Genomic DNA, 15,303 nt, shown 5'->3' with positions numbered 1-15,303 from the left:
AAATCTCAATGCCAAATCTATTTCACAATATGCTCTCAAAGAAGAATAGCACTAGTGTTAGTGTGGGGAGTGATAGGTACCCAGCATTCAGCTGTCTTTAGTGCTGGGAGGGCAGGCCTGACAGCCCTTGTCTCAGGAGTCACTTTTGAAGCCGTTGTGCATCACAGATCAGCATCTTCAATTCTAAGTCTTCAGTGTGTGTTTCTTCAGCTTCAAGGTAGCAAACATCTGCACCTTTTTAGTTCTCCGTTGAGCAGTTGTGATCACTGTGCTATGAAGGTACATCCTGGATTTAGCTATATCAGGCAATAAGTAACATGGATTCAAATACTCTCCAAGGATTTGCATTTCTCAGGAGACTGGCTCTTGAGAAAAGAGGCAATTGCAGGTGAAGTGTCCCCAGTTGTCAAACATTTTCCTTCAAAAGGTATTATTTGTCAATCCTGAACTTATCAACTAGCAATAAATATTTGTTCACAGGCTTCTGCTAAGGATTTTGTTAAACTGCAGATCCTGATCCGGCCAGTCTAAGCTGGATCTGAGATTCTGCACTTCTGACAAGCTCCTACCAATGCTGTGGCTTCACCATCTAGACTGTGAATAGCAGATTTAGAGGATCAGGACATATTTTGAAAATTTATCCTACTGTTAATAAAGCCAGACATTTTAAATAATGAATTAAAATCATTTTTCATGTAGTATATATATATTTAATTTTTATAATAATAGATAATATAAATAATTGATTCAAAAATTATATATATATATATAATTGAATTTTAGAGTTTTATGGGCAAGAATACAGAATATTGATGTAATGTTTTTTGAAGTGGTCACTAATAATAATTTTACTTGTTAAATTGCATATTTAATGAAACAGTTTATTTTAAGGCAAATATGTTTCATAATCCTTCTTTTTTATATACTTTGACTTTTTTTATTTCCCAAAGCTGGAACAACTGGAAGCAGTCTTAGATTGTAGCATGACGTAACATACATTGGAAACTCACAGCAGGGAGCACTTATAAGATATGATTAAATGAATCAGGCTCAATTATTTTTAAAAGACTTTACAGTTGACCAACACAGTGCTTCTCAATCAATTTCCACATTAAAATTGTGGAGAAACTCAGTCATTTACTCAAGTGAAATAAGCTTCAATTATACTAGAGCTTGCCTTAAGGGAATACAATAAATAGTTACCCATTTGAAAATAGGGCATAGTATTTATATTTCATAAAATCTTTTATTATTTGTTATATTTATTGGAATATAATTGCTTTACAATGTTGTGTCAGTTTTTCCTTTACAACAAATGATATTTGTTTTTCTCTTTCTGCCTTCAGTTCAGTTCAGTCGCTCAGTTGTTTCTGACTCTTTGTTACCCCAAGAATTGCAGCATGCCAGGCCTCCCTGTCCATCACCATCTTTCGGAGTTCACTCAAACTGCCTCCCATTGCCTCGGTGATGCCATCCAGCCATCTCACCCTCTGTCGTCCCCTTCTCCTCCTGCCCCCAATCCCTCCCAGCATCAGGGTCTTTTCCAATGAGTCAACTCTTCACATGAGGTGGCCAAAGTGCTGGAGTTTGAGCTTTAGCATCATTCCTTCCTAAGAACACCCAGGACTGATCTGTTTCAGGAAGGACTGGTTGGATCTCCTTGCAGTCCAAGGGAATCTGAAGAGTCTTCTCCAACACCAAAGTTCAAAAGCATCAATTCTTCAGTGCCCAGCTTTCTTCACAGTTCAACTTTCACATCCATACATGATTACTGGAAAAATCATAGCCTTGACTAAACTGACCTTTGTTGGCAAAGTAATGTCTCTGCTTTTGAATATGCTATCTAGGTTGGTCATAACTTTCCTTCCAAGAGGTAAGCGTCTTTTAATTTCCTGATTGCAGTCACCATCTGCAGTGACTTTGGAGCTCAAAAAAATAAAGTCTGACACTTTTTCCACTGTTTCCCCATTTATTTCCCATGATGTGATGGGACCGGATGCCATGATCTTCGTTTTTTGAATGTTGAGCTTTAAGCCAATTTTTTCACTCTCCTCTTTTACTTTCATCAAGAGGCTCTTTATTTCCTCCTTACTTTCTGTCAAAAGGGTGGTGTCATCTGCATATCTGAGGTTATTGATATTTCTTCCGACAATCTTGATTCCAGCTTGTGCTTCTTCCAGCCTAGCGTTTCTCATGATGTACTCTGCATATAAGTTCAATAAGTAGGGTGACAATATACAGCCTTGACGTACTCCTTTTCCTATTTGGAACCAGTCTGTTGTTCCATGTCCAGTTCTAACTGTTGCTTCCTGACCTGCATACAGGTTTCTCAAGAGGCAGGTCAGGTGGTCCAGTATTCCCATCTCTTTCAGAATTTTCCACAGTTTATTGTGATCCACACAGTCAAAGACTTTGGCATAGTCAATAAAGCAGAAATAGATGTTTTTCTGGAACTCTTTTGCTTTTTCTGTGATCCAGTGGATGTTGGCAATTTGATCTTTGCTTCCTCTGCCTTTTCTAAAACCAGCTTGAACATCTGGAAGTTCACAGTCCACATATTGCTGAAGCCTGGCTTGTAGAATTTGAGCATTACTTTACTAGGGTGTGAGATGAGTGCAACTGTGTGGTAGATTGAGCATACTTTGGCATTGCCTTTCTTTGTCCCACTTCTCTGAGAGAATGTGGTTCACTGGAGAAGGGAATGGCAAACCACTTCTGTATTCTTGCCTTGAGAACCCCATGAACAGTATGAAAAGGCAAAATGATAGGATACTGAAAGAGGAACTCCCCAGGTCAGTAGGTGCCCAATATGCTACTGGAGATCAGTGGAGAAATAACTCCAGAAAGAATGAAGGGATGGAGCCAAAGCAAAAACAATACCCAGCTGTGGATGTGACTGGTGATAGAAGCGAGGTCTGGTGCTGTAAAGAGCAATATTGCATAGGAACTTGGAAAGTTAGGTCCATGAATCAAGGCAAATTGGAAGTGGTCAAACAGGAGATGGCAAGACTGAATGTCAACATTCTAGGAATCAGCGAACTAAAATGGACTGGAGTGGATGAATTTAACTCAGATGACCATTATATCTACTACTGCTGGCAGGAATCCCTTAGAAGAAATGGAGTAGCCATCATAGTCAACAAAAGAGTCTGAAATGCAGTACTTGGATGCAATCTCAAAAATGACAGAATACACTCTGTTCGTTTCCAAGGCAAACCATTCAATATCATGGTAATCCAAGCTTATGGCCCAACCAGTAATGCTGAAGAATCTGAAGTTGAACGGTTCTATGAAGACCTATAAGACCTTTTAGAACTAACACCCAAAAAAGATGTCCTTTTCATTACAGGGGACTGAAATGCAAAAGTAGGAAGTCAAGAAACACCTAGGGTAACAGGCAAACTTGGGCTTGGAGTACAGAATGAAGCAGGGCAAAGGCTAATAAAGTTTTGCCAAGAGAACGCACTGGTCATAGCAAACACCCTCTTCCAACAACACAAGAGAAGACTCTACACATGGACATCACCAGATGGTCAACATGAAATCAGACTGATTACATTCTTTGCAGCCAAAGATGGAGAAGCTCTATACAGTCAGCCAGAACAAGACCGGGACCTGACTGTGGCTCAGATCATGAAGTCCTTATAGCCAAATTCAGACTTACATTAAAGAAAGTAGGGAAAACCACTAGACCATTCAGGTTAGACCTAAATCAAATCCCTTATGATTATACAGTGGAAGTGAGAAATATATTTAAGGGACTAAATCTGATAGACAGAGTGCCTGATAAACTATGGACAGAGGTTTGTGACACTGTACAGGAGACAGGGATCAAGACCAATCCCATGGAAAAGAAATGCAGAAAAGCAAAATGGCTGTCAGGGGAGGCCTTACAAATAGCTGTGAAAAGAAGAGAAGCAAAAAGCAAAGGAGAAAAGGAAAGATACATCCATTTTTATAGAGTTCAATCAATGCAAAGAAATAGAGGAAAACAACAGAATGGGAAAGACTAGCATCTCTTCAAGAAAATTAGAGATACCAAGGGAACATTTCATGCAAAGATGGTCTTGATAAAGGACAGAAGTGGTATGGACCTAAGAGAAGCAGGAGATATTAAGAAGAGGTGGCAAGAATATACAGAATAACCGTACAAAAAAGGTCTTCACGACCCAGATAATCACAATGGTGTGATTACTCACTTAGAGCCAGACGTCTGGAATACGAGGTCAAGTGGGCCTTAGAAAGCATCACTATGAACAAAGCTAGTGGAGGTGATGGAATTCCAGTTGAGCTATTTCAAATCCTGAAAGATGATGCTGTGAAAGTGCTGCACTCAATATGCCAACAAATTTGGAAAAGTCAGCATGACAACAGGACTGAAAAGTCAGTATTCATTCCAATCCCCCAAAAAGGCAATGCCAAAGAATGCTCAAACTACCACTCAATTGCACACACTGCATTTAGCAGTGCACTAAAAATAGTTTAGGCCATTTGAGCTTCATGGTTGAAGTACTGGCAGTCAGATAATTATCCATATTTCCAAAATATAATAATGGCTTTTGAAGACAAACACTAAGGGTCATTTATGATGTGTTTTTAAAAAATAATCATGTGTTTTGCATATGTTCTGCATAGAATTCAAAGACAGTGGGGTTATGAATTAGTAGAATATATGCAAAATACAAGTAGAAATTTTAGTAAACATTAGTCAACAGTTACATTAAGTAGTGGTGTATTTTTATAAAGACCAATCTGTTACATTAACTAGCAACAGTTACATTAACTAGTTAGTGTATTTTTTTTAAGACCAATGTGTTTTTAGTCTAACTTTATGAAGAAGTTTTAGTTCAGTTCAGTCACTCAGTCTTGTCTGACTTTTTGTGACCCCATAGACTGCATCATGCTGGGATTCCCTGTCCATCACTAGCTCCTGGAGCTTACTCAAACTCAAAATGATATAGAAATATGCACTTTAGAATGACTGAAATAGCTAAAGACATTTTTTAGCAAAGCAAAACTTCACATGGCACATAACAGTCATCTCAATGTTAAATGCATTGACTTATTTTAGAGGTATGTCTTTGTATGTCTTAAGAGATTAAAGTATACACCCGTGGTGGATTCATGTCAATGTATGGCAAAACCAATACAGTACTATAAAGTAAAATAAAGTTTAAAAAAAAAAGAGAGAGAGATTAAAGTAACATTAACTGCTTGAAGCTGTAGGGAGAATATTAGGTTTTACAACAAAGGCTTAACATTCCAATCATCAGACAGACCATGATCTTATAGCCAAAATGTTTCTGGTTGTTCTGAGTGGTCAACGGCATAGCAAATATTGTTTAAAGATAAAAGAACCTGGTTGAATTCAATTACGTTTAGCATTTATTCCAGTCCCCAAATTTCATGATTTCATAATTCTTATTGGTTATGATACTAAGTTACACAATAGTGAATCGAAAATTTAATTCAACATCATACTTGCTGTCTGACCTGGGGATAATCCCTTCTACTCTTCAACTCTCTGAAAAACAAAAACTTAAATATCTGCTTTGTTTGAAAACGTAATTAAATGTTGCTTACTTGTTGCTTTTTTTCTGATGATCCAATGGATGTTGGCAATTTGATCTCTGGTTCCTCTGCCAGTTCTAAATGCAGCTTGAACATCTGGAAGTTCACAGTTCAGGTTCTGTTAAAGCCTGGCTTGGAGAATTTTTTAGCATCACTTTGCTAGCATGAGATTAGTGCAATTGTGTGGTAGTTTGAGCATTGTTTGCATTGCCTTTCTTTGGGATTGGAATGAAAACTGACCATTTCCAGTCCAGTGGCCAGTGCTGAGTTTTCCAAATTTGCTACCGTATTGAGTGCAACACTTTCACAGCATCATCTTTTAGGACTTGAAATAGCTCAACAGGAATTCCATCACATTCACTAGCTTTCACTAGCTTTCTTCGTAGTGATGCTTCCTAAGGCCCACTTGATTTCACATTCCAGGATGTCTGGCTCTATGTGAGTGATAACACCTTTGTGGTTATCTGGGTCATGAAGATCTTTTTTGTATAGTTATTCTGTGTATTCTTGCCACCTCTTTTTAATATCTTCTGCTTCTGTTAGGTTCATACCATTTTTGTCTTTCATTGTGCCCATCTTTGTATGAAATATTCCCTTGGTATCTCTAATTTTCTTGAAGAGATCTCCAGTCTTTCCCATTCTATAGTTTTCCTCTATTTTTTTGCATTGATCACTGAGGAAGGCTTTCTATCTCTCCTTGCTATTCTTTGGAACTCTGCATTCAAATGGGTATGTCTTTCCTTTTTTCCTTTGCCTTTTGCGTCTCTTCTTTCCTCAGCTATTTGTAAGGCCTTCTCAGACAACCATTTTGCCTTTTTCATTTCTTTTTCTTGGGGATGGTCTTGATCACTGCCTCCTGTACAATGTCACGAACCTCTGTCCATAGTTCTTCAGGCACTCTGTCTATCAGTCCTAATCCCTTGGATCTATTTGCTACTTCCATTGTATAATCATAAGGGATTTGATATAGGTCATACCTCAATGGTCTAGCGGTTTTCTCTACTTTCTTTAGGTCAGAATTTGGCAATAAGCAGGTCAAAATCTAAGCCACAGTCAGCTCTGGGTCTTTGTTTTTCTGAGTGTATAGTGCTTCTCTATCTTTGGCTGCAAAGACTACAATCAATCTGATTTCAGCATTGACCATCTGGTGATGTCCACATGTAGAGTCATCTCTTGTGTTGTTGGAAGAGGGTGTTTGCTATGACCAGTGTGTTCTCTTGGCAAAACTCTATTAGCATTTGCCCTGCTTCATTCTGAACTCCAAGGTCACATTTGCCTGCTTTATTGACTATGCCAGAGACTTTGACTGTGTGGATCACAAAAAAACTGTGGAAAATTCTTTTTTTTTTTTAGTGTTTTTTTTTTTAAATTTTAATTTTTACTTTATTTTAGTTTACAACACTGTATTGGTTTTGCCATACATTGACATGAATCCACCACGGGTGTACATGCGATCCCAAACATGAACCCCCCTCCCACCTCCCTCCCCACAACATCCCTCTGGGTCATCCCCGTGCACCAGCCCCAAGCATGCTGTATCCTGCATCGGACATAGACTGGTGATTCGATTCTTACATGATAGTATACATGTTTCAATGCCATTCTCCCAAATCATCCCACCCTCTCCCTCTCTCTCTGAGTCCAAAAGTCTGCTATACACATCTGTGTCTTTTTTGCTGTCTTGCATACAGGGTCGTCATTGCAATCTTTCTAAATTCCATATATATGTGTTAGTATATTGTATTGGTGTTTTTCTTTCTGGCTTACTTCACTCTGTACAATCGGCTCCAGTTTCATCCATCTCATCAGAACTGATTCAAATGTATTCTTTTTAATGGCTAAATAATACTCCATTGTGTATATGAACATAGATGCAAAAATCCTCAATAAAATTCTAGCAATCAGAATCCAACAACACATTAAAAAGATCATACACCATGACCAAGTGGGCTTTATCCCAGGGATGCAAGGATTCTTCAATATCCGCAAATCAATCAATGTAATTCACCACATTAACAAATTGAAAAATAAAAACCATATGATTATCTCAATAGATGCAGAGAAGGCCTTTGACAAAATTCAACATCCATTTATGATAAAAACTCTCCAGAAAGCAGGAATAGAAGGAACATACCTCAACATAATAAAAGCTATCTATGACAAACCCACAGCAAACATTATCCTCAATGGTGAAAAATTGAAAGCATTTCCCCTAAAGTCAGGAACAAGACAAGGGTGTCCACTTTCACCGCTACTATTCAACATAGTTCTGGAAGTTTTGGCCACAGCAATCAGAGCAGAAAAAGAAATAAAAGGAATCCAAATTGGAAAAGAAGAAGTAAACCTCTCACTGTTTGCAGATGACATGATCCTCTACATGGAAAACCCTAAAGACTCCACCAGAAAATTACTAGAGCTCATCAATGAATATAGTAAAGTTGCAGGATATAAAATCAACACACAGAAATCCCTTGCATTCCTATACACGAATAATGAGAAAGTAGAAAAAGAAATTAAGGAAACAATTCCATTCACCATTGCAACGAAAAGAATAAAATACTTAGGAATATATCTACCTAAAGAAACTAAAGACCTATATATAGAAAACTATAAAACACTGATGAAAGAAATCAAAGAGGACACTAATAGATGGAGAAATATACCATGTTCATGGATTGGAAGAATCAATATAGTGAAAATGAGTATACTACCCAAAGCAATTTACAAATTCAATGCAATCCCTATCAAGCTACCAGCCACATTTTTCACAGAACTAGAACAAATAATTTCAAGATTTGTATGGAAATACAAAAACCTCGAATAGCCAAAGCAATCTTGAGAAAGAAGAATGGAACTGGAGGAATCAACTTGCCTGACTTCAGGCTCTACTACAAAGCCACGGTCATCAAGACAGTATGGTACTGGCATAAAGACAGACATATAGATCAATGGAACAAAATAGAAAGCCCAGAGATAAATCCACACACATATGGACACCTTATCTTTGACAAAGGAGGCAAGAATATACAATGGAGTAAAGACAATCTCTTTAACAAGTGGTGCTGGGAAAACTGGTCAACCACTTGTAAAAGAATGAAACTAGATCACTTTCTAACACCGCACACAAAAATAAACTCAAAATGGATTAAAGATCTAAATGTAAGATCAGAAACTATAAAACTCCTAGAGGAGAACATAGGCAAAACACTCTCAGACATAAATCACAGCAGGATCCTCTATGATCCACCTCCCAGAATGCTGGAAATAAAAGCAAAAATAAACAAATGGGATCTAATTAAAATTAAAAGCTTCTGCACAACAAAGGAAAATATAAGCAAGGTGAAAAGACAGCCTTCTGAATGGGAGAAAATAATAGCAAATGAAGCAACTGACAAACAACTAATCTCAAAAATATACAAGCAACTTCTGCAGCTCAACTCCAGAAAAATAAACGACCCAATCAAAAAATGGGCCAAAGAACTAAATAGACATTTCTCCAAAGAAGACATACGGATGGCTAACAAACACATGAAAAGATGCTCAACATCACTCATTATTAGAGAAATGCAAATCAAAACCACAATGAGGTACCACTTCACACCAGTCAGAATGGCTGCGATCCAAAATCTGCAAGCAATAAATGCTGGCGAGGGTGTGGAGAAAGGAACCCTCCTACACTGTTGGTGGGAATGCAAACTAGTACAGCCACTATGGAAAACAGTGTGGAGATTCCTTAAAAATTGCAAATAGAACTACCTTATGACCCAGCAATCCCACTTCTGGGCATACACACCGAGGAAACCAGAATTGAAAGAGACACATGTACCCCAATGTTCATCGCAGCACTGTTTATAATAGCCAGGACATGGAAACAACCTAGAAGTCCATCAGCAGATGAATGGATAAGCAAGCTGTGGTACATATACACAATGGAGTATTACTCAGCCGTTAAAAAGAATTCATTTGAATCAGTTCTGATGAGATGGATGAAACTGGAGCCGATTATACAGAGTGAAGTAAGCCAGAAAGAAAAACACCAATACAGTATACTAACACATATATATGGAATTTAGGAAGATGGCAATGACGACCCTGTATGCAAGACAGGGAAAGAGACACAGATGTGTATAACGGACTTTTGGACTCAGAGGGAGAGGGAGAGGGTGGGATGATTTGAGAGAATGACATTCTAACATGTATACTATCATGTGAATTGAATCGCCAGTCTGTGTCTGATGCAGGATGCAGCATGCTTGGGGCTGGTTCATGGGGATGACCCAGAAAGATGTTATGGGGAGGGAGGTGGGAGGGGGGTTCATGTTTGGGAATGCATGTAAGAATTAAAGATTTTAAAATTTAAAAAATAAAAAACTAAAATAAATAAATAAATTAAAAAAAATAAAAAATAAAAAAAAAAGAAGCAAAAGACCTATATATAGAAAACTATAAAACACTGATGAAAGAAATCAAAGAGGACACTAATAGATGGAGAAATATACCATGTTCATGGATTGGAAGAATCACTATAGTGAAAATGAGTATACTACCCAAAGCAATCTACAAATTCAATGGAAAATTCTTAAAGAAATGGGAATATTAGACCACCTCACCTGCCTCCTGAGAAATCTGTATGCAGGTCAAGAAGCAAAATGATAACTAAACTTGGAACAACGGACTGGTTCCAAATTGGGAAAGGAGTACGTCAAGTCTGTATATTGTCACCCTGCTTATTTAACTTCTATGCAGAGTACATCATGAGAAACGCTGGGCTTAAAGAAGCACAAACTGGAATCAAGATTGTCAGGAGAAATATCAATAACCTCAGATATGCAGATGACACCACCTTTATGGCAGAAAGTGAAGAGAAACTAAAAAGCCTCTTGATGAAAGTGAAAGAGGAGAGTGAAAAGTTGGCTTAAAGCTCAACATTCAGAAAATTAAGATCATGGCATCTGGTCCCATCATTTCATGGGAAATAGGCGGGGAAACAGTGCCATACTTTATTTTTCTGGGTTCCAAGGTCACTGCAGACAGTGACTTCAGCCATGAAATTAAAAGACACTTACTCCTTGGAAGGAAAGTTATGACCAACCTAGACAGCATGTTAAAAAGCAGAGACATTACTTTACCAATAAAGGTCCATCTAGTCAAGGCTATGGCTATTCCAGTAGTCATGTATGGATATGAGAGTTGGACTGTGAAAAAAGCTGAGTGCCGAAGAATTGATGCTTTTGAACTGTGGTGTTGGAGAAGACTCTTGAGGTTCTCTTGGATTGCAAGGAGATCCAACAGTCCATCTTAAATGAGATCAGTCCTGGGTGTTCATTGGAAGGATTGATGCTGAAGCTGAAACTCCAGTACTTTGGCCACCTCATGTGAAGAGTTGACTCATTGGAAAAGACCCTGATGCTGGGAGGGACTGGGGGCGGGAGGAGAAGGGGTGACAGAGGATGAGATGGCTGGATGGCATCACCAACTCGATGGACATGAGTTTGGGTAACCTCAGGGAGTTGGTGATGGACAGGGAGGCCTGGCATGCTGTGATTCATGGGGTCTCAAAGTGTTGGACACGACTGTGCGACTGAACTGAACTGAACTGAGGTCTGTTGTTCTGTCCTCAAGTGGTGTCCTACTCTTTGTTACCCCATGGACTGTAGCACAACAGGCTTCCCTGTCCTGCACTATCTCCTGGAGTTTGCTCAAACAAATGTCCATCGAGTCAGTGATACTATTTAACCATCTCATCCTCTGCTGCTCCCTTCTCCTCCTGCCCTCAGTCTTTCCCCACATCAGGGTCTTTTCCAGTGAGTTAGTTCTTCACATCAGGTGGCCAAAGTATTGAAGTTTGAGCTTTAGCATCAGTCCTTCCAATGAATATTTAGGGTTGATTTCTTTTGGGATTGACTATTTTGATCTTTGTTGTCCAATGGACTCTCAAGAGTATTCTCCAGCATCACAATTTGAGAAAAAATATTTTTCAGCACTCAGCCTTCTTGATGGTCCAATTCTCACATCCATACATGACTAATGGAAAAAACTTTGGCTATGTCGACCTTTGTTGGCAAAGTGATGTCTCTGCTTTTTAATATGCTGTCTAGGTTTCTCATGGCATTTTTTCCTAGGAGATAATGTCTTAATTTTGTGGCTGCAGTCACTGTCCAAAGGGATTGTAGAGCCCAAGCAAATAAAATCTATCACTATTTCCTCTTATTCCCCACCTATTTTCCATGTAGTGGTGGCACCAGATGCCAAGATCTTAGTTTTTTGAATGTTGAGTTTAGAAAGCATTTTACTACCCAATGAGATTTAAACTAGAACATAAGAATTAAAAAAATCACAGTTACTGACGTCATGAAATTTGGAACTTCATATTAAGGAGGTCTAATATCTATCTTAGTGAAACACAATATGAAAATAAAACTGGAGTAAAATCAGAGAGACATACTATGGCCACCTGATGTGAAGAGACAACTCATTGGAAAATACCATGATGCTGGGAGAGATTGAAGGCAGGAAAAGAAGGAGAAAACAGAGGATGAGATGGTAGGATGGCATCACCAATTCAATGGACATGTGTTTGAGCAAAGTCCGGGAGATAGAGAAGGACAGAGAAGCCTCAGATGCTGAGTTCATGTGGTCACAAACAGTTGGACTTGACTGAGTGACTGAACAACAACAGAGAGAAATGGAAATTTGAATGGGTCTCCTAATGGATTCAGAATAGAGAGCAGAATAGAGAATAGTTTCAACATCTTGGAATTTTTATTAATTTCAAATAATCTTCTCTGTTACTTATTAGTTCTGACCTAATCTCCAAAGAATCCACGTCTCAGAGTCTGATTAATATATTCTGTTGGAAAACAAGTTACTGAGATCTATTATGAAAGGATCAATTAAGGTTAGAGGTTTCTCTATTAAATATATTGTAGATAATTAAGAATTGGGGAATTCCTTGGCAGTCCAAATAACTGATATGCCATCATAATATTGACTCTATTCATATATGTTTTTCACAGCTTAAATTTTTTTTTCAGGGCAAATTTGACATCCCTATTCCGTAGGCTATAGATCAGGGGGTTTAGCATGGGCACAATGATGGTATAAAACACAGAGGACACTTTCCCTTGGTCCATGGAGCTGACTGATGATGGCTGTAGGTACATAAATGCGGCAGATCCATAGAAAATAGCAACAGCAGCGATGTGAGAACTGCAGGTGCTGAAGGCTTTGGACCTGCCCTCCATGGAGTGGATTTGGAGGATGCTGGAAATGATGAAGATGTAGGAAGCAAGAATAACCAGAGCAGGAGTCAAAATGTTAAATGCACTCAAGAATATAACCAGTAATTCATTGACATAGATGCTGGAACAGGATACCTCCAAGAGTGGAAAGAGATCACAGAAATAATGGTTAATGATATTGGTCTTGCAGAAAAAGAGTCTCAACATAAATCCTGTATGGATTGTGGATCCAATGATGCCCAAAATATAAACTCCCACTGTGAGGAAGAAGCAGATGTGATAAGACATGGTGATGTTGTAAAGCAAGGGGTTGCAGATGGCAACATAGCGGTCATATGCCATTGCAGCCAACATGTGACTTTCTGCAATAGCAAAAATGATGAAGAAATAAAGTTGAGTCATGCATTCAGGATAGGAGATAATATTCTTCTCTGCCACAAAGTTCACCAGCATTTTGGGGGTAATGACAGTCGACTGACAGAGATCAATAAAGGACAAGTTGATGAGGAAATAGTACATGGGGGTGTGCAGGTGAGAACTGAGCCCAATCAGTGTGATCATGCCCAGGTTCCCCACCACCGTGACCACATAGATTCCTAGGAAGAGGAAGAAAAGGGGCAGCTGGAGTTGTGGCTGTTCTGTGAGCCCAGTGAGGATAAACTCAGTCACTGAGGAGTGATTTCCATGGTCCATTTTCTTCTCAGTTCCTTCTATATTTAAAGAGAAAATGAGAATATTTTATGCCTGTGTGTGCATGTGTGTGAGTGTCTGTGTGCACGTGTGTACATGTGAGTGGGTGTTGGGGAGAGTAATTCTGGGTAAGTCATTGTTCAGTCTCTCATCAAAGAAGGCTCATAACGCAGTGATCTCCTGAGCCTCTCCTGCTTGCTTCTCTGAGATAATGATGTTAGTTGAACCAGAGAAAAAAATAAAATTAAAATTAATTATTTTATAATTAAGATATTTCATAACATTTTAAGAGAAAATACCAATTTCTAGATTTTTAAAATCAGAGTGAATATTACTATTGATACTTCTGAGGACTTTTTCTTTCTTTCCATATTCTTTGTGTATGTGTTAATACTCATGTAAAATGGCATAGTATTTTTTATATAAATTTATTTATTTTAATTGGAGGTTAATAACTTTAAAATATTGTTTTGGTTTTGCCATACATCAACATGAATCTACCACAGGTATACATGTGTTCCCCATCCTGAGCCCCCCTCCCTCCTCTCTCCCCATACCAGTGATCCCTCTGGGTCGTCCCAGTGCACCAGCCCCAAGCATCCAGTATCATGCATCGAACCTGGACTGGCAATTCGTTTCATATATGATATTATACATGTTTCAATGCCATTCTCCCATATCATCCCACCCTCTCCCTCTCCCACATAGTCCAAAAGACTATTCTGTACATCTGTGTCTCTTTTGCTGTCTTGCATACAGGGTTATCATTACCCTCTTTCTAAATTCCATATATATGTGTTAGTATACTGCATTGATGTTTTTCTTTCTGGCTTACTTCACTCTGTATAATCGGCTCCAGTTTCATCCACCTCATTAGAACTGATTCAAATGTATTCTTTTTAATGGCTGAGTAATACTCCATTATGTATATGTAACTCGAAATAGAACTGCCATATGACCCAGGAATCCCACTCTGGGCATACACACAGAGGAAACAAGAATTGAAAGAGACACATGTACCCCAGTGTTCATTGCAGCACTGTTTATAATAGCCAGGACATGGAAGCAACCTAGATGTCCATCAGCAGATGAATGGATAAGAAAGCTGTGGCACATATACACAATGGAGTATTACTCAGCCATTAAAATGGCATAGTATTTTATTTCACTCAAAATATGTGAGTAGTGTGTGCTTTCTCTAATAAATTAACATATAATTCATAAATATGAAAAGTTTATTAATTTCAGATATTTTCTGTACTAGAATCATAACTCAAAATACCTGAAGGACTGGGCAACTATCTGTATCATTTCACCTGAGATCTAGTTCTTTAATGTCCCAACATCCTTCTCCCTGAACTATGACCCCAGAGAGCAGAAACATAACTGCATGGCAGACATCATCCTTATACCTCAATAGGTTTTCCAGACTCAAGAACCTTCTTCCTTTATTCTAATTTTGATAATTTGGAGTCAGAATATAATGACCTCAATATAGGTCATATATTCCATCACTGTGACCAGGGGATCAGGGTACAAAGTTTAGTTCATGGAATTTGCACTTCATGGTTGGTGGAAAAGATGAGAAAACTATAATCACACTCCCCCAACCCCTGCTTAATATGAGAAGCATTTTTGAACACAAATACTAGGTCTTGTTTATTCTGGTCTTTTTTATTAATATAATCCTGTATTTTGCAGATGCTCTCTATGGAATTCAAGGATGATAGAGATGTGGATTAGTAGAGCACATGCAAAATACAATTAGAAATTTTAATTTAAACTCAGTATTTATCAACTG

At 38.3% G+C, this 15,303-nt stretch overlaps 1 protein-coding gene across 1 annotated transcript; it reads right to left on the bottom strand.

Moving 5' to 3' along the window:
• Positions 1 to 12,581: 12,581 nt before the first annotated feature.
• On the bottom strand, positions 12,582 to 13,538 carry LOC114110064 (putative olfactory receptor 8G3). Its single transcript, XM_027959642.2, has one exon. It carries the CDS (start codon positions 13,503 to 13,505, stop codon positions 12,582 to 12,584), a length of 924 nt encoding a protein of 307 aa, XP_027815443.1. The 5' UTR covers positions 13,506 to 13,538.
• Positions 13,539 to 15,303: the final 1,765 nt, after the last annotated feature.

Source organism: Ovis aries, chromosome 21, assembly GCF_016772045.2.
Source record: "Ovis aries strain OAR_USU_Benz2616 breed Rambouillet chromosome 21, ARS-UI_Ramb_v3.0, whole genome shotgun sequence".
Taxonomy (NCBI): Eukaryota; Metazoa; Chordata; class Mammalia; order Artiodactyla; family Bovidae; genus Ovis; species Ovis aries.
This window is presented reverse-complemented; position numbering and strand designations above follow the sequence as displayed.

Coding starts and splice junctions, on each gene's coding strand:
- LOC114110064 (XM_027959642.2), bottom strand. CDS start 13,505: ATGGACCATGGAAATCACTCCTCAGTGACTGAGTTTATCCTCACTGGG.